This window comes from Armigeres subalbatus, chromosome 2 (assembly GCF_024139115.2).
Source record: "Armigeres subalbatus isolate Guangzhou_Male chromosome 2, GZ_Asu_2, whole genome shotgun sequence".
Lineage (NCBI taxonomy): Eukaryota > Metazoa > Arthropoda > Insecta > Diptera > Culicidae > Armigeres > Armigeres subalbatus.
In genome coordinates, this window is record NC_085140.1 from 270,019,003 (window position 1) to 270,041,832 (window position 22,830).

The 22,830-nt window shown below is 40.6% G+C and overlaps 1 protein-coding gene across 9 annotated transcripts in view; it reads right to left on the bottom strand.

The window, feature by feature from the left end:
* Positions 1-22,830, bottom strand: part of LOC134212215 (cGMP-dependent protein kinase, isozyme 2 forms cD4/T1/T3A/T3B-like) — a 617,973-nt gene that overhangs the window by 58,309 nt on the left and 536,834 nt on the right. For all 9 annotated transcript variants that reach the window (XM_062689875.1, XM_062689877.1, XM_062689874.1 and 6 more), the window contains one exon: positions 2,347-2,566. In XM_062689875.1, coding sequence (XP_062545859.1) covers positions 2,347-2,566 — 220 coding nt within the window. The remainder of the gene's footprint in view (positions 1-2,346; positions 2,567-22,830) is intronic.

The following is a 22,830-nucleotide window of genomic DNA, read 5'->3' on the forward strand; positions in this document are numbered from 1 at the left end:
AAAACTTTGTTTTTTCCCGTGGAATTTTTTTTTCAAACTGAAAACTTTTCTGAATTAAAATAAATTCACATAAAATTGAACTGATGGTAATAATGAAATCTGCCTACAGTACTTTTTAAGCCTTTCACATTATAATGCACGAGCAAGGCACAGCCATAGCAAGATGGGTGTTAAAGTACGCTCTGTTCTATTTTGTAATTTGTTTAAAGAAGATTCAGTGCCATTTGGTTATTAATACATTTGTTATTTTAAACAAGTCAATAATATATACATAAAAATATACAATAATATGTATTAGGCCTTTTTAAACGATAATCGAGGAATGATTTATGAATGATTTTACCAACACTGCTTCCTATCACTGAAATTTAACGATTTTCAATTCTTTTACCTCACCTGTAAAATTTCGTTCAATCCACTAAAGCAGCGGTTCTCAACCTGTCAACCATGTCTATCAAATGGAGGCTTCCGAATCTGTAGACTCTAGATTTTAGTCTGTTTTGATCAGGTAGAAGATTTTTAAAATTTGTTCGTTCGAAGTTTTGCTCTTTTGATATTTTGTCGTGCAGCCCTTCATCCATTGTACCAGTTGTGGAGGGCAGGATTCAATAGACCATGATTTACTGATCGCCATGCATATTATGTACAAGACAAGGTTTTGAAATAAAGAAATACAAAATTATTAAAACTTTATCAATAAGTTTTGATTAAAATTGTAATTCATCCGCCATCACGTATTTTTGTTCGAGGTACCTTCTGGGCCCAGCGAAGTTACCCCCAGGGGTACACGTAGCCCGCTGCACTAAAGTAAACAAACAACCATGCGTTCACCATTTATTACTCATGAAAATAATTTTCGGGCGTTTTGCCCCAGGCCCATTTTTAAAAGTCATAAAAACTTTATTGTATTGAGTAGTAGAACATTGTGATATGTTACTAGTTTTGTAAGTTTTGCATCTACACGTTGAAACGGTTCGGTAATCTGGTTTATATTGTTAAACACAAACATAAAACAAGCTTAAGGGGCTCATATTGAGCTTTCGGTAGAAATACAAGTCACTTTTCTAATCAAATCCGGATCAGATGTAAACAAGCACGTCACCTAAATCATGTTTATTATATATGTGACATGGAGGGAAGATAAAGAGCTTGCTATTAAAGAGAATTTATTTAAACCCATTAGAATCCCTTCCCGGGCAGAAACCATGAACAGAATGGACATGATATGGACTTTATTGATAAAAGAGATAAAAGAACATGGAACCATATCAAAAATTTGCACCGAAATATCATTCCAATATAAAGATATGTTATTGATAAGAACAAGATAATAGCACATGATATTGATTACTTCTTACAAATAGCATAACTTGATCTCCTCATGATATTTTATTGCAAAAAATTAAATTGTCGTCTGATCTTTAATCTCTTAGGGGCCGTACATTAATTACGTAAGCATTTTTTCTGGGTTTTTCAACCTTCCTCCCCCCATGTAAGATTTTTCCCATACAAATATTTTTTTATTTATATGGAACGTAAGAAATTGGCAGAACCTCCCTCCCCCCATAAGTGCTTACGTAATTAGTGTATGACCCCTTATATCAATCATGTTCATATCACATTTTGCTTTCTAATCAAGATTTGATATTATTAAGCTATTTTCGTCTGCTTTGGTTATTGGTTAATTTGCTCTAATTCCATCGCTGAAGTTGGGGAGGTTCTACGACGAAAATTGCGGGATGTTTACCATAAACACAATGTTGATATTACCTCTGACTCTCCTAGCAAGACAGTTGAAGGTGGGAAAATCAGAAAACAGATATAATATGCACACAAGGTTTCCATCAAAAGCAAACTGTCCGAGATGAATGAGATGCTAATTTGTATGGAAATTCAAACTCGTTTTTTATAGGAAAATTGTATCCCTTGTGAAGCAACCGATCCGGATAAATTTATAATTGGTCTCATGAGTATATTGGGTTTCACGCATGAGAAATTTCAATTACATAACATATTATGTGCCATTGAACTTGTTTAGATCTTTTTTCAATGCTTGTATTAATGATCACACCCATGTGATAAAAACAACTTTATAGTTATTGGAAACTGAAGCTCAAATCGTGCAACATTTGGAAAAACATATCACACTAATATTATTAGAATTTCTAATTTAGAAAACATTTCTTCGAAATGTTATCTAAATTACAGAACAGGGTCTATGCTCGAGATATTCAACATCCGCACCCAAAAATGGATCAATCAAATTAGAAGCATTCGATCCAAATTTTCTTAAAAGTGAAAACACAATAACCTTCGGAAAACACGTAAGTGGCGTTTCGAACTCACCTCTTGAGGAAGTCGGAGTACTCGGCCTGCCGGATCAGACCGGTTCGCATCATGATGGTTTGGAAGCATTGTCGCTCGACGGCCCACAGCTTGCAGTCGGTGGCCGCGGTGATGGTCGCCGTTCGCTGGCAATGGTAGAGGATGGCCAACTCGCCGAGCACCTTGGCGCCGGACAGCGTCGACAGGTATTTTCCTTCGCGGGACACCTCGACGCGACCCTCTGTGTGGGAAAAGATGGAAATGGAAAAAGAATGCAATGTTGTGTTAGAACATTTTCTCTGGTCATGGCTTTGCATTTCAGTGTCAAATAGCTAAGTGATTGAACCGGATTGTATTCGTAAGTTGAAGATTACGTTATTCACCTATTTCATAATATGTTTATTTTCTCAAAAACGGTAATGTCAATAATACTGATGTGTTTAAAATGATTTTCTCATTAATGCATTACAGAACACATTTCTCATACTTTTGCTAATTGTCGACAAACTTTCGCTCTCTCCACCAGTCACGTCTTTGTAAACATTTGGCGCTCACGTTTTGCCACGAATCCCTCGATGCTAATTACCATGTACCTACACACAACACATAACCTCCGGTGAATAAATTATCGAACAATTTGCTTGCGAACGCAAAAGTCAGTTACCTCATCGCTGCTGCTGAACGTGAGTGCTCATCGCTCGAGGGCAGAGACGGTGGCCTTCTTTTCACTACAGTTTATTTGGTCCATCCCTTTCTGGAGGCTAAATGTCGCAAAAAATGTCACTACGGCCCCAGGGGAGCAAACAGCTGCAGCAGCAAGGCATTTTGGGGGCAGACGGTTGAGAAGCATTTCAACGGTTTTCCTGATGCGCGTTACGCAAGTTAATATTCACGAGCGTGCATTTTTATGAACGAACAGAACATGTTACAAGATTAAGTTGTGTGTAATTGTGCTAGTTTTGGTAATGATTGATTATTAATCATAATCAAGGAATGTAAAATAACAACATTACCAACGACAACAACATTGTCCTCTCTCGTAAATGTTAGGAAAAACTCAACTCGCAATAAGCGTTTGTCCCAAACTGCAACAGAATAGGACAATGATCGCCTGCCGCGCATTTAGCGGGGTAGTCGGTTTTCGATGATATTTTTGGTTAAATAAGTATCAGTTATCAATATTTAGATATAAACTTAAACATCTGATGACATGATTTGTGTTTTACTCCAGAAATATACAAGTTATCGCAGTTTGAAAAGATCACAACAATTACCTCTCCATGTTTGTTGCAAATAAAATGGAACGCTACATTGTCTTTATCCTCTGCAGATGAGGACAAAGAGTTATCGCTATTCTCTTTTGTTGCTTGTTTTTTGCATTTTTCAGCGACAATTAGGGTAATTCGCCAAATGTTGAACGGCTAATTTCTTCGCCTATTGTTGAACGCACGTGCATTTCTTATGGGAGCACGCTATGTTTAAAGGCAACTATTATGCAAAGTGAATGCACCTCGGATGTTAAGCCGTTAGGTCATAGTTTTTGACCTCTAGTTTAAGGATCTGTGTCGATTGAAATATTTCATCGGTGAAAATTTGACTTTTTCACCATTTAAGAAGAGATTTATAACCTAAAAATCTATTCTAATTTTTTAATTTTTTTTTTAAGCAAGTTATATAAAATCCAGGTACCACATTTTTTTTCCTGACGCTCCAAGGAAAATTTTCATATAAAAACATTTTTCATATGATGAAAGTAGCAGAAATTATAATAGAAATACTATGATACCGAACATATATTTTATTTTTCGATAGCGAATTTTTGTGTAACTGCATATCTCATACGTGTGTATTAAAACACCAGCAACCCTGCACCACTTGTTACCATAGAAATAGAATTTAACGCTAGACAGGTCAAGGAAGATGCTCGATTATATTTCAATTGTGTTCATAATCATCTTCTGGAAGGAGAAGGCTATGACACAATTTTAGACAAAACCCCTCCTCCAGCGCTACATTAGCTGGTGGGATTGGTCTACCAAATTTTCGGCCCTGTAGCAAAAAAAAAACATCCAGACAAATCTGAAGTCTGGACAGAGGTCAACGCAACTCTTCACGCTGAACTGGGTTACACTGGGCGTTACGGCCGAAGTCTTTTAGTAAAACGGGGTGTTTTGAAAGGAAAATAATGCGATGGTTATTACAAGGTATTGGAGTCTACCACAGGTAGTTGATTGCTGTTTTAGTGTAACTTTGTTGGACTTCTATACAGATGCCATACGAGCTTTTTGTGATAGTTGGATAGCAGCCGGGCTACCAATCACCGAAAAATTTCTTATTTTGAAATTCCATGTTCTTGAATTTTGTGAGCGCATCACAGGGAGGCCTTACAAAGTATACGGAGCAAACAACGGAAGCCATCCACAAAAATTTCTATACTTATCCAGCAAAACTACAAAGTGCCAGATAACCACGAACAGTATGCAAGTAAACTGTTATCCACGGTGGTAGCATATAACAGTGGTCACATAATGCAGACGTCCATTGAGGTTCAATTAAGTTTGTAATACAGAACATAAATACTACTTTGAAGTAGTGCGTAGTTTTAACTTTTTGTTGATTTGAAATGTTATAGAGGTATATTATGTTCTTAAATTTAATAATACTTCTTATTGGAATTACATCAATCACTCTGACATATGCCTCGGAGCCTAGTGTTCATTTAGCACTTCCATAGTTATTAACTACGAGGTTTCTAGTCCAAGTTACCATTTTCGCATTCGTATATCATAAAGCTACGATGATACTTTATGCCCAGGGAAGACGAGAATATTTCCTAGACAAGACCGGGAATCGGATTCACCCACTTTTAGCATGGTCTTGCAGTGTAGCAGTGTAACTTACCGCACGGCTAATGAAGGCTCCAGATCTATTCATAATAAACCGTAAGAACATTAAAGACTGGCAGTAATTTTAATATAACTTCTACTATTTTCATCATATGAAAAATGTTTTTATATGAAAATGTTTCTTAAAGCACCAGGAAAAAAAAGTTGTTGGTTGGATTTTATATAAATTGTTTCAAAAAATTTAAAAAAATCAGAAAAATTTTTTAGGTTAAAAATATTACCTTGAATAGTAAAAAAAGTCAAAATTTCACCGATGAAATATTTTAATCGACACACATCCTTAAACTAGAGGTCAAAACCTATGATCTAACGGCTTAACATCCGAGGTGCATTCACTTTGCATAATAGTTGCCTTTAAACATAGCGTGGGGAGTTCAACAATAGGCGACAAAATTAGCCGTTCAACATTTGGCGGTTTTCCCTACATTCCTTAATAATAATTATAAATATGACACATATATTAGGGGGAATGACGGCTTTGGCAGGTTTTGTTCTATTATTGGCAGGGGGTTTTCTATAACCAATTATGCTGAAATTTGGCCTAAACATTCTTTGCATATCAAAGAATGTTGTGGCCAAATTTCATAAAATTTGGTCAACAAAAACCCCCCTGACAATAATAGAACAAAACCTGCCAAAGCCGTCTTTTCCCCTAGTACTAGTTTCCTAACTGGTTTTAATAACACTTTTCTCAAAAGAGAAGGTTAGGTCTCTAGATTTTGTAAAATTTAAATTCTAGGTTGATCACTCGGTCCCAAAGTTATTTTGAGTTGTATTGAGGTAGGTCTTTTTAAATGGTGATCAACCTCGCATACAATTTTAGTTTTGTTACTAAACATATTTCTTACATGTTCTACTCACGTCGAACCTCCATCTAACCTGCCTTAGGTTTTCCGGATGGAAGGAAATAAAAAAAAATCAAATTTATCTTACGGCGCATCATATATCATTATTTTACAATCGGGTATTGATATGGCCTATGATCTTAAACATATTCCAACATGCTATAATCCTAGCGCATTCGGAATTTGGTCTTGGTGGATCACTTTTTCAGGTCTTCAAAACACGGGTTAATCCTCAGGACAATCAAACAGCTGGCTCGGCGCTGCTTCCAGATGGATCAATGAAAGCTTCATCATAAACTGGTGCATAGCCCTAAATTATTCTGGCGTCAGCACTGTCCATGATCGAATATTTGTAACATTCGCATTTTTGTTCATTTTGTAAAAAGCCTGTGAATCGTTCAGAAAGCTCAATTTACTGCATCTAATCCCACAACAGTAGAATAGACTTTACTATCTTGCTTATATGTGGTAAGCTGGAAATTATTGAGTTTGTGGAGAGGATTGAAAAACGATTGACAAAATAAACCAAAATGCAAATGTTAGAAATATGCGATCATGGGCAGAGTTTTCATAACATTGTAAATTAACGTCCAAGTCGGGTGGTTTAATCCCCGGAAATAGGCAATAACCTTGGATTGAACTGAAGTGTGTTCTTGCTTGAACATATGTGAGAAACATGTCCCAATGTTGTTTTATGCTATTCTGCAAAATGACCCGAATGACTCACGAAGATCCACGAGGTAAATAGGCAAGTGGATGAAAGTACGGAGAAAGATGATCTTTGATTCTTATCTTAAGGACAATCCTCACGGAATCCAAATTTGAAAGTACTCGCGTTTTCTAGGGCACACCACTCAATACGGAAGCAACACACAACTGTCATTTTTATTATTCCACGCATGCTGCGACGAAGTTCAGGGTCTGATGAATTGCCTAAGCTCTCAAGGCAGCGATCATGAAGAAACATAACATGTATCAAGAGCCAGCTGGGCAAGTGTAGTTTCCCAGAACTGTGGGAAATCCCGGATCCATGGAAATTACAGTGATTCAAATTTTGAAATTTTTGTTTTTACTTCCCGATGCTTAAAATATTGCATTTGACATTTTAATAATCCTCCTAAATTATTAGCTAATTAGGATGTAATTTGAGTGAGTACGCGCAGTTTGAAGTTTGTATGAAAATTAATATAATTAAATTTTATGGAAAACCGTTCCCCAACGCTTCCAATTACGCTCTAAAAATATATAAGTACCATGATAGCATAGGAATGTTTTCAAGGAAAGAGGTCGTCTTTGTTGCGAACGATTTGATGCTTGTAAGCTAAGTTGCTAAGAAAATACTGATAAGTGGGAAATTCAATTTAACACGTAAAAGAATAACATCAATATCAATAATGAGCACTTTTGTTTTCTTCATTACATTGCTTCCAAACGACAACAATGCTTTTTAACAACAACTGCCTTTTAGCTTAGGAAGTATTCTATGTAGTTAACGTGATTATATTTAAATAGTTAAATAGTTCATAAGCCACCTCACGGAATAGTCTTTCACATAAGGGTCGATTTTCACAGTAATTCCCATACAAATCTAATTGACTCTATATAGAACAATAGTTCCTCAGTGATAAACCGACAGTAGAGTCGAGATTTTCCAATACTCGTGAATGAGGTTCCAAAATAATGTGTTAACCAGGGAAAGCAACAATAGGTGATAAATTTCTTAAACGCGTGGGTTGGATTAAGAAGAAAATGTTGTACTCTCATGTTTTTTGCAAACATGATTTGTTATCGGCAATTTAAGGTCGAAAATAGTGATATTGAAGACTTCATATGCGACAAGAGGGGCAAATTGGGGCAAGGAAATTCCCACAGGATTTATAATATCAGGTTTGTAGTTTCATATGCGTATAATAATGTCTGTTTCCGCGTGTATTCAAACAAGCATTTCTAATTTTCATAAATCGACATTTTCAACTTATATTTATATAATAATTGAGATTTCACCACACTGCATTCAGGACTTGACAGAATAGCAACACATCGTTATCAAGCCGTTACTCGTTATAACAAATCAATGCGATAGTAGCAGTCCTCCAAAACGAGATGGCTTTGCTGGAAACCAGAAGAGGTATGCTAAGGGATTGCTACCAATGTATATGATAAACTGCAGAGCAAACTGGAACAATTGATGGTAGAAAAATTGAAAAACCGAACGCAAGAAGTAGCAAAGTACTTGTCAGAGCTATCATTAGATGAAGAAAAAACCTTCTCGTTCGAAAAGGACAATTTCAGCGTAGAACAGCATAAATTACCACATCTCAAGTTTTACGCGCTGTTTGTTTTTCATTATTTTTTTTCTATGGGTGTTCAACGGTCAAACGGTTTGGATTCTGGGAGGCTTGTCCGTAAGTGCGTGAGGCTATCATATGGGTCCGCGACGTTAGGCATAATGGACGTTTGGCATAATTCTGCCTTCTTTAAGTCATAGGATGTTCTTTAGGTCATTCTATGCCTAACGTCCATTACGCTTAACGTCCGTTATGCCTAATGTCTTTATGCCTAACGTACTTATGTCTAACGGGGTATACCCCTGTCATATAACGGTCAACATACGTGGCTGTGGGTTTAAGTAAAATGCATAGATTGCAAAATGTTTATAGATTCAGATCTTCTGGTTAGATCTTCGCGGCGTGCACACGCATCCACCGAAAGTCGCTGTCATAAGTTCGTTCCGGCCATTTAGGGCCACGCGTTTTGGCGATCTCCTTTTTGGATCCTGTCGCTGATTTTATGAGGTGAGTTCAAGTGATTAAATTGTGAAGAGTGATATATTTTAGTTTACAAATCACGTCACGACGCGTCTCGAAGACCGTTGGAAATTGGTTTGTGGTTTGCAAAATCACAAGACGCGTATCGAAGACCGTCGGAAAATGTGCTTTGCAACACAAGACGCGTCTCAAAGATTGACGGAAAATGGCTCGTGGTTTGCAAAATCAAAAGACGCGTCTTGAAGACCGTCGGAAAATGGTTCGTGGTTTGCAAAATTAAGGCGCGTCTCGAAGACCGTCGGAAAATGGTTTGTGGTTTGCTAAATCACAAGACGCGTCTCGACGACCGTCGGAAAATGATTTATGGTTTGCAAAATCACAAGACGCGTCTCATAGACCGTCGGAAACAAAATCACAAGACGCGTCTTGAAGACCGTCGGAAATTGGTTTGGGGTTTGCAAAATCACAAGACGAGTCTCGAAGACTGCCGAAAAATTGTTTGTGGTTTGCAAAATCACAAGACGCGTATCGAAGACCGTCGGAAAATGATTTCTGGTTTGCGTCTCATAGGCCGTCGGAAACTGGTTTGTGATTTGCTAAATCACAAGACGCGTCTTGGAGACCATTGGAAATGGCTCGTGGTTTGCAAAATCACAAGACGCTCCTCGACGACCATCGGAAAATGATTTGTGGTTTGCAAAATCACAAGACGCGTCTCGAAAACCGTCGGAAAATGGTTCGTGGTTTGCGAAAACACATCACGCGTCTAGAAGACCGTCGGAGAATGGTTTGTGGTTTGCAAAATCGCAAGACGCGTCTCGAAATTTTTGTCGTAACTTACTATGTGTCATCATTACGTTCATGTTTTATGTGTGCATTGATTGATAATATTAGTAATTTTCGTGTTATGTGATGTGTGAACTTTGCCTGCCTATTGCAAAAGCAAAGTTTTGTTGATACGTTGCCACAAACTGCTGATTTCGAGTGATAAAACTTGGTTCAATTATCGTTTGTTTTCTGCGTTTTCTGTTTGTTTTGCTTTCGCCCGGGCGAGGCGCCCGCGGAGATGGGTGGTGAAGGGAGCGAACCCAGCTTCGGCAATCATCCGTGCGCTCAGTGTGCAGCGCCTATCGATGATCATGACGATTGTGTCGAGTGCTTTGGAAGATGTAAACTGGCTATTCACATCAAATGCCTACCGGGGGCTACGAATGAAGAGATAGCATTGCTGCAAAAAATAAAGAATGCCGTGTTTGTATGTGATGCATGTCTGAGCCTCGCCGAATTCGATGATAGGCACAGTGAAAAACGAAGATGGGTGGTGAAGGGAGCGAACCCAGCTTCGGCAATCATCCGTGCGCTCAGTGTGCAGCGCCTATCGATGATCATGACGATTGTGTCGAGTGCTTTGGAAGATGTAAACTGGCTATTCACATCAAATGCCTACCGGGGGCTACGAATGAAGAGATAGCATTGCTGCAAAAATAAAGAATGCCGTGTTTGTATGTGATGCATGTCTGAGCCTCGCCGAGTTCGATGATAGGCACAGTGAAAAACGATTGGATGAGATTGCGAATAAAATGGATAGTCTTGTGAATGTCGTCGATCTGTTCAAAAATTTCGAACAAGTGATTAAAAAGCTGTAGCTGAGGAATTAGTGTGTTTGAATAAACGGGATGTCTGTGGAGCGCCTTTTCCGGGAATTCCGTCTTTTGCTAGCGTGTTACAGTCCTCTAGTGGTGGAAAAACCGAATCAACCGTAAAGTTCCTGACCCTTCCGATAGTGTGCAGTTCATCCAAAGTTCTAAAACTCCGGCTACTTTTTCTGAAGAAGGTGGTCTGCTCCGTTCCGGAAAGCGCCGCAGAATCGATAATGCGAATAAACCAGATCGTTCTCCCAGTATTCTCCCACTGCCTGCACAATCTCCAGTGCCGGTCTCACCGCAGCGTAAGTCTAATGCGGTTACCAAAATTGAGCAAACTGTCCTTTTCAAGCCTAAACAAGAACAATCCGCAGATGTAACTAAGGCTGACATTTGTGCTAAACTCGATCCTGCGGAATTCTCTGTGAAGGATGTTCGGTTAAGGGAAAATGGTGTTGTCACTGTGAGGTGTGAGACCAGCGGCCACGCAGTGAAATTAGCTGCAGCCGCCTCTAATATTCTCGACGGGAATTATTGCGTTGAAAGCCAGAAGCCCTTGAAACCACGAGTTAAAATAATTGGCATTTCCAAGGATATTGACGAAGAGGAATTGATTCCTAAGTTGAGAAAGCAGAACCCCGGAACGAATGCTCTCGATCTGAAATTAATCCGAATACACAAAAACGAGTCGCAAAAAAGCAATCATATGTTGGCCATACTGGAAACAGATGCTCGTGGGTTCGATGATTTAATCAAACGGCAGAGAGTAAACATCGGATGGGAAAGGTGCAGAGTCGTGGAGGCTACGGATGTGCTGCGTTGCTTCAATTGCTCGGAATATGGTCACAAAGCTGCTTCCTGCAAAAATCCTTCATGCTGCCCGAGGTGTGCTGGTGATCATCAGGTGAATGAGTGCCTTGCCGATTATTTGAAGTGTAATAACTGCCATGTATTGAATTCAAAACGGAGTTCGCCTTACGACCAACTACTCGACGTAAACCATGCCTCTTGGAGTACTGACTGTCCCATTTTCGCCAAGCGACTTAAATCGGCTCGACAACGCATAGATTTTTCTACCTAGCAATTAGGAGAGTATGCTGACAGTAGGGAGTCTCTTTATTCCGGCCATCAAGCAGCAGTGCATCATTCATCTAAAAATCCTCTCGATCGGACACCGGGACGCACACTTGCCCCCAGCCTTGTGGAAGGTCCCTATCCGCTCATCACAGTCGAGCCCATCCAGCCTGCGATCATCAGCCGTCCCGGCCCTGTGTTTGAGGCAGGTAAGGGGACCTTCCAACAGCGATTATCAGGCAAGTACGCTCTCAATACGTTCGGTCCATCCTCCAAAAAGCCTCCATTTTCCAGCCTACGCGCAGCGACGTCTCTCTCATCTGAATATCCTCTCGATCGGACACCGGGACGCACACTTGCCCCCAGCCTTGTGGAAGGTCCCTATCCGCTCATCACAGTCGAGCCCATCCAGCCTGCGATCATCAGCCGTCCCGGCCCTGTGTTTGAGGCAGGTAAGGGGACCTTCCAACAGCGATTACCGGGACCGTACGCTCTCACAACCTTCCCCCCCTCGTCCAACTTGAGTCCTGCTTCCAGCCTACGCGCAGCGACGTCTCTCTCATCGGAATATCCTCTCGATCGGACACCGGGATGCACACTTGCCCCCAGCCTTGTGGAAGGTCCCTATCCGCTCATCACAGTCGAGCCCATCCAGCCTGCGATCTTCAGCCGTCCTGGCCCTGTGTTTGAGGCAGGTGAGGGGACCTTCCAACAGCGATTATCAGGCAAGTACGCTCTCAATACGTTCGGTCCATCCCCCAAAAGCCTCCATTTTCCAGCCTACGCGCAGCGACGTCTCTCTCATCTGAATATCCTCTCGATCGGACACCGGGACGCACACTTGCCCCCAGCCTTGTGGAAGGTCCCTATCCGCTCATCACAGTCGAGCCCATCCAGCCTGCGATCATCAGCCGTCCCGGCCCTGTGTTTGAGGCAGGTGAGGGACCTTCCAACAGCGATTATCAGGCAAGTACGCTTTCAATACGTTCGGTCCATCCTCCAAAAAGCCACCTGTTTCCAGCCCACGCTCAGCGGCGTCTCTCTCATCTGAATATCCTCTCGATCGGACACCGGGACGCACACTTGCCCCCAGCCTTGTGGAAGGTCCCTATCCGCTCATCACAGTCGAGCCCATCCAGCCTGCGATCATCAGCCGTCCCGGCCCTGTGTTTGAGGCAGGTGATGGGACCTTCCAACAGCGATTATCAGGCAAGTACGCTCTCAATACGTTCGGTCCATCCTCCAAAAAGCCTCCTGTTTCCAGCCCGCGCGCAGCGACGTCTCTCTCATCGGAATATCCTCTCGACCGGACACCGGGACGCACACTTGCCCCCAGCCTTGTGGAAGGTCCCTATCCGCTCATTACAGTCGAGTCTATCCAGCCTGCGATCTTCAGCCGTCCCGGCCCTGTGTTTGAGGCAGGTGATGGGACCTTCCAACAGCGATTATCAGGCAAGTACGCTCTCAATACGTTCGGTCCATCTTCCAAAAAGAGTCCTGCTTCCAGCCCACGCGCAGCAACGCCTCACTCACCAGAATATCCTCTCGATCGTACACCGGTACGCACATTTGCCCCAACCTTGTGGAAGGTCTGGCAGGTGAAGGGACCTACCAACAACGAGCATCAAGCAACGAAAACAGTGGTCTGCGTATCTACTATCAGAATGTTCGCGGGCTTCGTACCAAAATCGATGACTTCTTTTTGGCGGTATGCGAAGAAGATTACGATGTCGTTGTATTAACCGAAACTTGGCTGGATGACGTCATACATTCAGCACAGCTTTTTGGAAACCACTACTCGGTGTTCAGAACTGATCGCAATCCTCGGAATAGCCGTAAAACCCGTGGTGGTGGTGTACTCATTGCAGTTTTGGCAAAGTTCAATTGTGTTCGTGAATCTGCTGTCGTCAGTGATACCCTTTGAACAGTTGTGGGTTCGTGTCAATATGACCGGTTTCATTATCAGCATTGGGGTTGTGTACTTGCCACCTGATCGTATGAACAATCTTGATGATATTCAACGCCATCTAGATTCTATCGAAACGGTTACTTCTACTCTCAGAGCTAGCGACAAGGTCTTGCTTCTCGGTGACTACAATCAATCTGCTATTCGGTGGTGTTCGGGTGAAAATTCCTACCCATCAGTAGACTTGATACGCTCTCGTCTATCAGAATCCAGTTGCGTATTGTTGGACGGATTCAACTTTCATGGATTGACCCAGATCAATCCCATTGTTAACTCAAATGGTCGTGTACTTGATCTGGTACTGGTTAATGATGCAGTGTTGCCAAGTTGCACAATACACCCTGCTGTTGAGCCGCTGACACCTGTAGATGTCAACCATCCTCCGCTTACCTTGGAGGTGTCGTACGTGCCGCCCATTACCTTTGAGTCTGGACATGATTCGAGCAGTTATAACTTCCGAAAAGCAGATTACTCTGCACTGAATGAAATGCTACTTGCAGTTGATTGGGATTGCATCAATTCTTTCGATAACGTCGACGATGCCGTGGACTTTTTCACCGACAGTATCGTTCGTGCATTTGCTATTCATGTTCCGATTGTAGGACCTGCACGGAAGCCTGCGTGGTCCAACCACAGATTACGAATACTTAAACGTCGCCGTTCTTCTGCACTTCGTAGATACTGCAATTATCGTTCCACGTACAACAAGCAGCAGTTCAATAGTGCCAGCAGTGTATACAGAAGTTATAATCAGTTTTTGTATTCTCGATACATCAGCCGCACACAACGAAATCTGCGCCTAAATCCCAAGCAGTTTTGGGCATTTGTTAGATCCAAACGGAACGAAAATGGTTTTCCTACGTCAGTGCAACTGAATGGTGTCTCTGCTGACACTCCTGCTGACAAATGCGAGCTCTTTGCTACACAGTTCAAGACCTCCTTCAACGATTTCGCAGCTCCGCTCTCTCATGCCGTTGAGGCTTCTCGCGACGCTCCTCGTGATGTACTGGATTTAGACATCTTTCCCATCAGTGATGAAAATGTGTGCCGGGCGATTCGGAAACTGAAATTTTCTTTCCGTGCTGGGCCGGACGGGATACCCGCTGCTTTGCTGCGCCGGTGTTCATGTGCTTTTATCAAACCGTTAGCAAAATCTTCAATCTCTCGCTTCGAACCAGAAAGTTTCCCATGCGCTGGAAATCGTCATACCTTTTCCCAGTACACAAGAAAGGGAACAAATGCGATGTGAGCAACTATCGTGGAATAACCACTCTCTCCGCTTGTTCGAAAGTTTTCGAAATCATAGTGAACGACACGCTCTTCGCTTGCTGCAAGCAGTACATCTCAACGGACCAGCATGGATTTTTCCCTAAGAGATCGGTCGCGACCAACTTGACAGAATTCACAACAACTTGCATTGAGGCTCTTGATAACGGGCGGCAAGTGGATGCTGTATATATAGATCTCAAAGCTGCTTTTGACCGTGTTGATCATGGTATTCTACTTAGTAAACTGGAGAAGTTGGGCGTTTCCTCTGCGTGCGTGGATTGGTTTAGATCCTACCTGACGGATAGAAAATTGCGTGTGAAAGTCGGATCATCTTTTTCGGATCCTTTCGTTACTCCATCTGGGTACCACAAGGGAGTAATCTGGGACCATTATTGTTTTCAATATTTGTCAACGATGTGACACTGGTGCTACCACCTGGAGTGAGGCTACTCTATGCTGACGATGCAAAGATATACATTGTCGTCAATAGTCTTGAGGACTGCATTAAACTACAAATGCTTTTAACCCGTTTAGAGGGGTGGTGCGAGCGAAACCATTTGTCACTCAGTATCCATAAATGTCAGACAATAACGTTCAGCAGAAAACGAAAACCTATTATTTACAATTACATGCTGGCTGGGACAGCTCTTGAGCGAAGTGCAACAAATCAGGGATCTTGGAGTTATACTTGACGACGCACTAACCTTCCGTTTCCACTACGATTACGTGATTTCTAAGGCAAACCGACAACTTGGCTTCATAATGAAAATCGCCAAAGGATTTCGTGACCCATACTGCCTGCGATCGCTCTATTGTGCGCTTGTACGATCAACACTGGAGTTTGCTGTCACTGTGTGGTGCCCTTATCAAGCCACCTGGATCTCGAGGATCGAATCTGTGCAAAAAAGTTCGTGCGCTTTGCTTTGCGCAATCTTCCTTGGCGTGATGGCCAACATTTCACTCCATATGAAAACCGCTGTCGGCTGCTTGGGCTGGATACTTTAAATGTTCGACGCCGTGTGGCACAGGCCATGTTCGTAGCGAAAATCCTCAATGGTGCTTTTGACTCTCCAGCAATACTTAGTAAGATGAATTTTTACGCTCCTATGCGTCCGCTGAGGAGAAGGGACTTCATTCAGCTTGGTGCTCGAAACAGTCGATATGGTCAGCATGATCCAGTTCGATATATGTCATCCAATTTCAACGCAGTGTTCCACCTCTTTGATTTTAATCTATCGCCAGCAAATCTACAGCGAGTTTTCACAACACACTTTCGAGACACCGTTTGACACAAACGTAGTTTGTTAAGTTCTGTTTTACTGTAGTGATTAATTCTTGTGTATTATGATTATGTATTATGTGTATGCTTGTTAGATTCAGTGATAAGTTTTACCCTTGTAGTCATTGAGGCATCAGATGTCAGATGACAATTACTACTAAATAAATAAATAAATAAATAAATAAATAAATAAAACCGTCGGAAAGGTTTGCAAAATCACAAGAGGCGTCTTGAAGACCGTCGGAAATTGGTTTGGGGTTTGCAAAATCACAAGACGCGTCTCATAAACCGTCGGAAACTGGTTTGTGATTTGCAAAATCACAAGACGCGTCTTGAAGACCGTCGGAAATGGCTCGTGGTTTGCAAAATCGCTTCTCGACGACCATCGGAAAATGGTTCGTGGTTTGCAAAATCACAAAACGCGTCTCGAAGACCGTCGAAAAATGGTTTGTGGCTTGCTAAATCACAAGACGGGTCTCGAAGACCGTCGAAAAATGGTTTGTGGTTTGCAAAATCACAAGACGCGTCTCGAAGACCTCGGAAAATGGTTTGTGGTTTGCTAAATTTGTTCGGAAGGTCAACATCAGATTGATGGTGTACTATACGCGAAACTAAAAGTTGGATTAAATGTACGGATTTGGATTGAATTTGGAATGGATTTGAAATGGATTTGAAATGGATTTGGATTTGACTGGATTAGATTTGAATTAAATTAGATTGGGTTTGATTTTGATTAGTTTTTCACTGGATTGGACTTGGATTGTTTTGGATTTGGATTGCATTAGATTCGGATTGGATATTATATTTGGTTGCATTGGGATTGGATTTGGATAGGATTTGGGTTGGATTTGAATTGGATTTGGATTAAATTCAGATTTGGAATTGAATTGGATTTGGATTGGATTCGAATTGAATTTGGATTTGAATTGAATCGGATTGGGTTTGGATAGAATTTGAATTGTTTTGGATTGTATTTGGGTAAGATTTGGAATGTTTTCGGATGAAATCGGAACTTCATTGTAATTGCTAAAATCTCGGATAACAAAAGAAGGCCATTGGCTTCGTAAATTTGTTGTTCTCTAATGATCCATTCATTACCGAATTTCTAATTTTAAACCTTGTATAGATTTGTGGCACGGAATAGAAACGAAAGTATGAGTCACGTTTTATCTTTCGCGACCCACAATTTGGGAACCCATGTTCTAAATCATTTTTCTGGTATTAAAACCATGATGTTGAGACAACTTTATTTTTCAGTTTTCAACAGAGTGAACCGCACAAAAGCACAAATGCAACAGATGTTCACCTTCTTCTCATTTGAATAACCCAGGAGAAAAACAAACCTATGTAAGAGAGTAAAATCAGCAGTGATTCAAATGGTTGGGGGCTATCAGTTTGAATGTGAATCTGAAACATTTATTTTCCCAGCAGCTGTTCCAGATTAATTTTTTATACCAGTCAAATGTCAAAAAAGAAAAACTGGTATAACGCTCAGTTTTATTTTCTGCAGATTTTAACCACGAATGGATCACGAGATTCAAATAGTTTTCACTTGTTTTGGTGTATGAATGCGTCATTTTACCTACGGATCAATCCACTTTGCAATTTGCCTTTCTTGGCAGCAACATAATGATTGGATCACGAGATTCAAATATTTTTCACTTGTTTTGGTGTATGAATGCGTCATTTTACCTACGGATCAATCCACTTTGCAATTTGCCTTTCTTGGCAGCAACATAATGATTGGTTGACTGAAAATTTGAAAAACATGAACGGAACACTGCTTGGGAAACCAGCGAGTTTGTTCTATTTTGCTCCAGTGTGTCTCTCAGTGTGTTAAACGGCAAGCAGCAAGTCCTCGGCGAGTCGCTGTCATAATTTCGCCATTTAGTGCCACACAGTGGCATGCATCTGTGAGGCAGAAAATAATGTGGAAATTTGTACTGCAGTAGTGTTGACTCGATTTTGTCACTCCCCGATTTTGTCTACCCCCTAGTTTTATCACGTCCCGATTTTGTCACGTTCTCAACACTCCTCAAAAAGTTTGGAAAATGTAGTCGTTTTTTTTATTTCTGTAACTAGTACCGCAAACAACAATGATTTTCAAGAAATACATTTCACCGCCTATGGTTTCTACCTAAATCAATTCTGAGTCCAAAGCATTTTGTAAGCCTTTGCCGCAAGAAATAACGGGTACCATTCACACATTTTGCCTTTTCAAGACATAAAGTGGTTCATATTTGTAAAATTAATTAAAAAATGAAAAAAAAAACGATTGTGTCGCATTCCCTACTTTATCACCACAAAATTCAACAGGGGGGTGTTAAAATCGGGAAATTACGGCATTTCTTTCAAATTTCAACAACTTAAGGCAATAATATAAATATTTTGAGTTCATTTATTTTTATAATGTCCATTCAAACAAATTTACTCAATCAACCCTCTATTTTTATTAGTAACATCCTCCAGGCGACGCTAGAAGCTAGAACACGCCTTTTGCCTTAGACATCGATTGCCAAGTGCGTATTATAAATTCAGTAGAAAATCGAATTATAGCCGCTATCGAAATTGGATTTTTCTCACAATCCATACGTTAAACCTAATTTCGGAAGTAGTGCGCTGAATAGCACATCACCAAATGAAAACAGCGCACTACTTCCGAAGTTAGGTTTAATGTATGGATTGTGAGAAAAATCCAACTTCGTTAGCTGCTATAATTCGGTTTTGCACTGAATTGATAATATTATGGCTGACTTTAAGGCGATCATAGGGTTTCTTACCCCATTCCCGTCCTAACATGCATACGACTGCATTATTTAATTGATATTTATGACAGGAAGTAACTTTTCCTGAATTTCGTGGGCCGTGCAATACTGCAAAAGGGTTCACTTTTGCTTAAAAACAGCTTTTCTTGGTAAACATAGTTTGAAAAAGCTTTCATTTGATTTAAATTAACGATGTGCAGCCAGGGTTGTAAATTTTCGGCAGCACTGGATGAAGGTGATGTTTTTATTATATCATGTTTTTATTTTCTTCCTGCTTTGAAATCAACCTCACATTCCCGGAGAGGCAGAAAAGTAACCAACAGAACTCACATCACCCACTGCGCCGCGAAGATGAAATTTACCACAGCAAAATGTACACATTCACCCAGCAAATTGAAAAAATTCACCACGCGTTTAAATGGGCCACTCATAGTCATACGGTAAGGCGCGAACTGAGCAGCCTGTCAGAGCGACTTGTGAGTGGCTGAATGCGAAATTGAACTGTCGGTGTTGGAAATGATTTTTCGGCTGCACCAGTTGCACTCATTACGGCGGCGATGAAGGCGACTGCAGATTATACTGAGATCCATGTTTTTTCACTGTATTGACTGTGAAATATTTCTACCCTGTGTGCAGCACTAATTTCAGTCATAGCGTTTGCGCGCGTGTTTATATTAGTTCTAGTGAAACGAACAAATAGAAAAGATTAAAGAACGTGAGTTTAGAATTATTGTGTGGTGATTGACAGATTGAAGCAATGATTGTATCGAGAACTGTGACGTTTTTCAGGTAGGTGTTTATATGAAAATACCGTTTTGTAAAAGTGGAAAGATTCACTCCGGCTCAGTGGTGTAGCAACGGAGAGCGAATGTTCGGAATCTACATTTTTATTTCCTATAATTGGACCAATTAGGAGTGAAATAAATGGTTGAAAAATATTGAGTATTGTGCGAAATAAATGGGAGACTTTCTAAAAATTATCAATCATAAACCTACTGCTTCCAAAAAGTATAAATCCTTAGTTTTCTGTGCAGTGAGCCGGGAATCAGGTCCATAGGCCCAAGTAGTGATTTACCCTACTAGGGAGCGAAGTTTTGCAGGCTCGCCCAATCAAATAACGTCCGGATTGCTTGGGAGGTCACAAATCTTTCAGCCAAAACTCCATGTCGTCCCTCAACCATTGTTTGGATTGATTTGACATGAGATATGGTGCTTCATCCTGCTGTAGGACTACGTTTTGACTCTCGGAGAAGTTGGCCTCCACCCAGAGAAGCATTTGGTCCTTTAAAATATCGGTATACACTTCGGTATTGATTTCTATATGGAAAATTCTTCTTTTAAAATTGCAACTTTTGCTTCACTGGGCTACATTTGAGATGCAACAATCAAATAGGTCCGAATTGTGCTGCTAGGGACGTGACCAAATCCGGCATCATTATCCATTTCTAAACAGAACATTAGAGAGGAGAATAATTTGTAGATTTTGTAATTTGTTTTTTTTTTCAGCAAAGAAGCTCTAAGAAATATATTTATAAGAACTAATGTTATTGTTTTGTAGATAATAACCATCTGTAATGCAATGCGAATTTGTAACTATGCAACAGTAATTATCGAAGAAAAACACTAAACAACATAAACACAAACTCATTAGGCTCGGCACAGTTTCGTCCAATGGCCCAATAAAACTAAAAAAACGATTGCAAAGCACAAGCCGACCAAAAAACCATTATGCCACGCAAATTTAATTATCAAGTGTTGAAACTGCACTGTTTTCTAGTTACGGTCAATTTGCGCTATTTACAACTCGGCGTTAAAACAACTTCCTATCCGACTGCGCTACGCCAATGTTCGCCGGACGGCTGTTTCTACTGAAATCGGGCCGAAAATGATGGGAAGCAATTTCTCCTTCGACGGACGAAACAACACTTGAATCGATGTTTTTTTTCTCGTATGCTCAAAATTTAAGCTTCACTGAGCTCTAAGTTTCCAAACTTTCCGGTAGCTGTACCCACCGGCTAATGATATCTTGTACTACACTCTATTCGAAGGCACCGACAAACAATCGCATAAATTGCGGTCATTTTCTGGTTAGCCATGCCGGGCACGTTATTTTGATTTGAATTTTGGTTATTTTCCAATTCAACCCGGGGCATAAATATTGCGCACCCCGGCACGTCATTATCATCTGTCCAAGTCACACACGATGGCCATCAACGCCGTAGCCGGCGGATCCATTGGGGCGTCGCGTCTGTAACAAGTGCAAATTTGGATTACGAGGAAAAGCGGGGTCCTCGTTTCGCTGCGGCGCATAGTGGAATTGCCGGATGAAGATACCAACAACCACCAACGAGCTCGTCAGGTTTCGAATAGGAAATCAGCAACATTTGATGAATATGATCATGATGTAACTTTGTGTGTGGTGATTATATTTTTTTCACTCACTGTCTTATAAGACATATGAGACATATAAGACAGTTGTATGCAAGTCAGATTTGTTCAGAAATAAGTGTTATGCTTATGGCTCCATAAATTGAATAATGAGAGAAACTTTAACTTATTTTCTTTCATTATGGGATATTTGGCATGGAAACTATTGTTTATTTCATGAAACAATTTGTATAGTAATAAATTGCTAATTCTGATTTATTGATAGAAAATAAGGTGAGATAGTATTATTCCGCTGCTTTGCAACTTTTACACACTATTGTTACCACTCTGAAGCTTCGAGACACATGCTTCTCGTCCTATATAGTGATGGGACTCAAGTTAGAGCCCTTTGCCCAGATGAAGGCATCTAACCTAAGAGTTTGGAAGAGCCGACCGAAGGCAATGATTTAGTTGGATCTTCTTCTTCTTCTTATTGGCATAACATTCCGCATTGGGACCTTGCTGCCTCGCAGCTTAGTGTTCATTAAGCACTTCCACAGTTGTTAACTGTGAGGTTTTTAAGCGAGTAACCACCTGTGGTACCGGTGTGCATTTTTTCAATAGTTTGATATGACATTTAGAAAAATCAAATATCCCTCTATTAGTTACACCTACTTAGCCAAGATTATAAAATCGTTTAGATGGAGTAAAATCAAACAGCAGAATTTTTTGCACAGAGTGTAGGACAACACTGCGTAGGGGAACTGTTCCATTTTCCATCTCACTGAACATATATTCATCTCATCGCAAAACAAAGAAATACAGTAATAATCTCGTCGCTTCTTTTTGCTAACACGCGTGCTCACTGGTAAAAAAAATCACAAATATAAGAAACGAACCAAATTCCTTTTCATTGCTTTGTTTTTGATGGGATGGAAATAGGTGCTATGGGATGAAGTGCCGAACCGTTCCCCTATATCATTACCATCCGCTTGTAAAGCGAACGTGTTGCCAAAAAAATTGGTGGTGGGAGTCAAGAGCCAGTTCGATTAGTTTGATAAAATCAGTAAGTTTGATTGCTTTCTGGTAGGGAGAAGAACAATTTGGACAGTACCTCATAATCCTGTCCGTTACGTTGATTACTCGGACGCAATAGGTTTCGTTTAAGAATCATTAGGCTATTAGAAACAGATTTTTTTTTAAATTTTGTTCATGATAGAATTAGAGGCGAAAGGTGGAACTTTGTTCTGCTTTGTGCAGGTGAGTTAATTTATAAGCAAATAAAAATCAGTGCGGGTCCTATCGTGTTTCATTGACCACGCAGAACGATCAAACGATCGATCCTCGAAGTTTTGCTTTGTGCGGGTAAGTTAATTAATCTATATATCTATACATAAAAATGAATTTCTTTCTGACGGAAACTACTGAACTGATCGGCGTGAAAATTTGTATGCATAGGGTTTTAGGGCCCGGGAAGGTTCTTAAGACGGTGTGAGACCCTCGCTTATTTGAAAAGGGGGCTCCCATACAAATGAAACACCAATTTCTTCATAAAACGAGAATTCATCAAATAAATGGAACCAAATTTGGCATGTGGATGTTTTGGAAGAGAAGATATGGTTC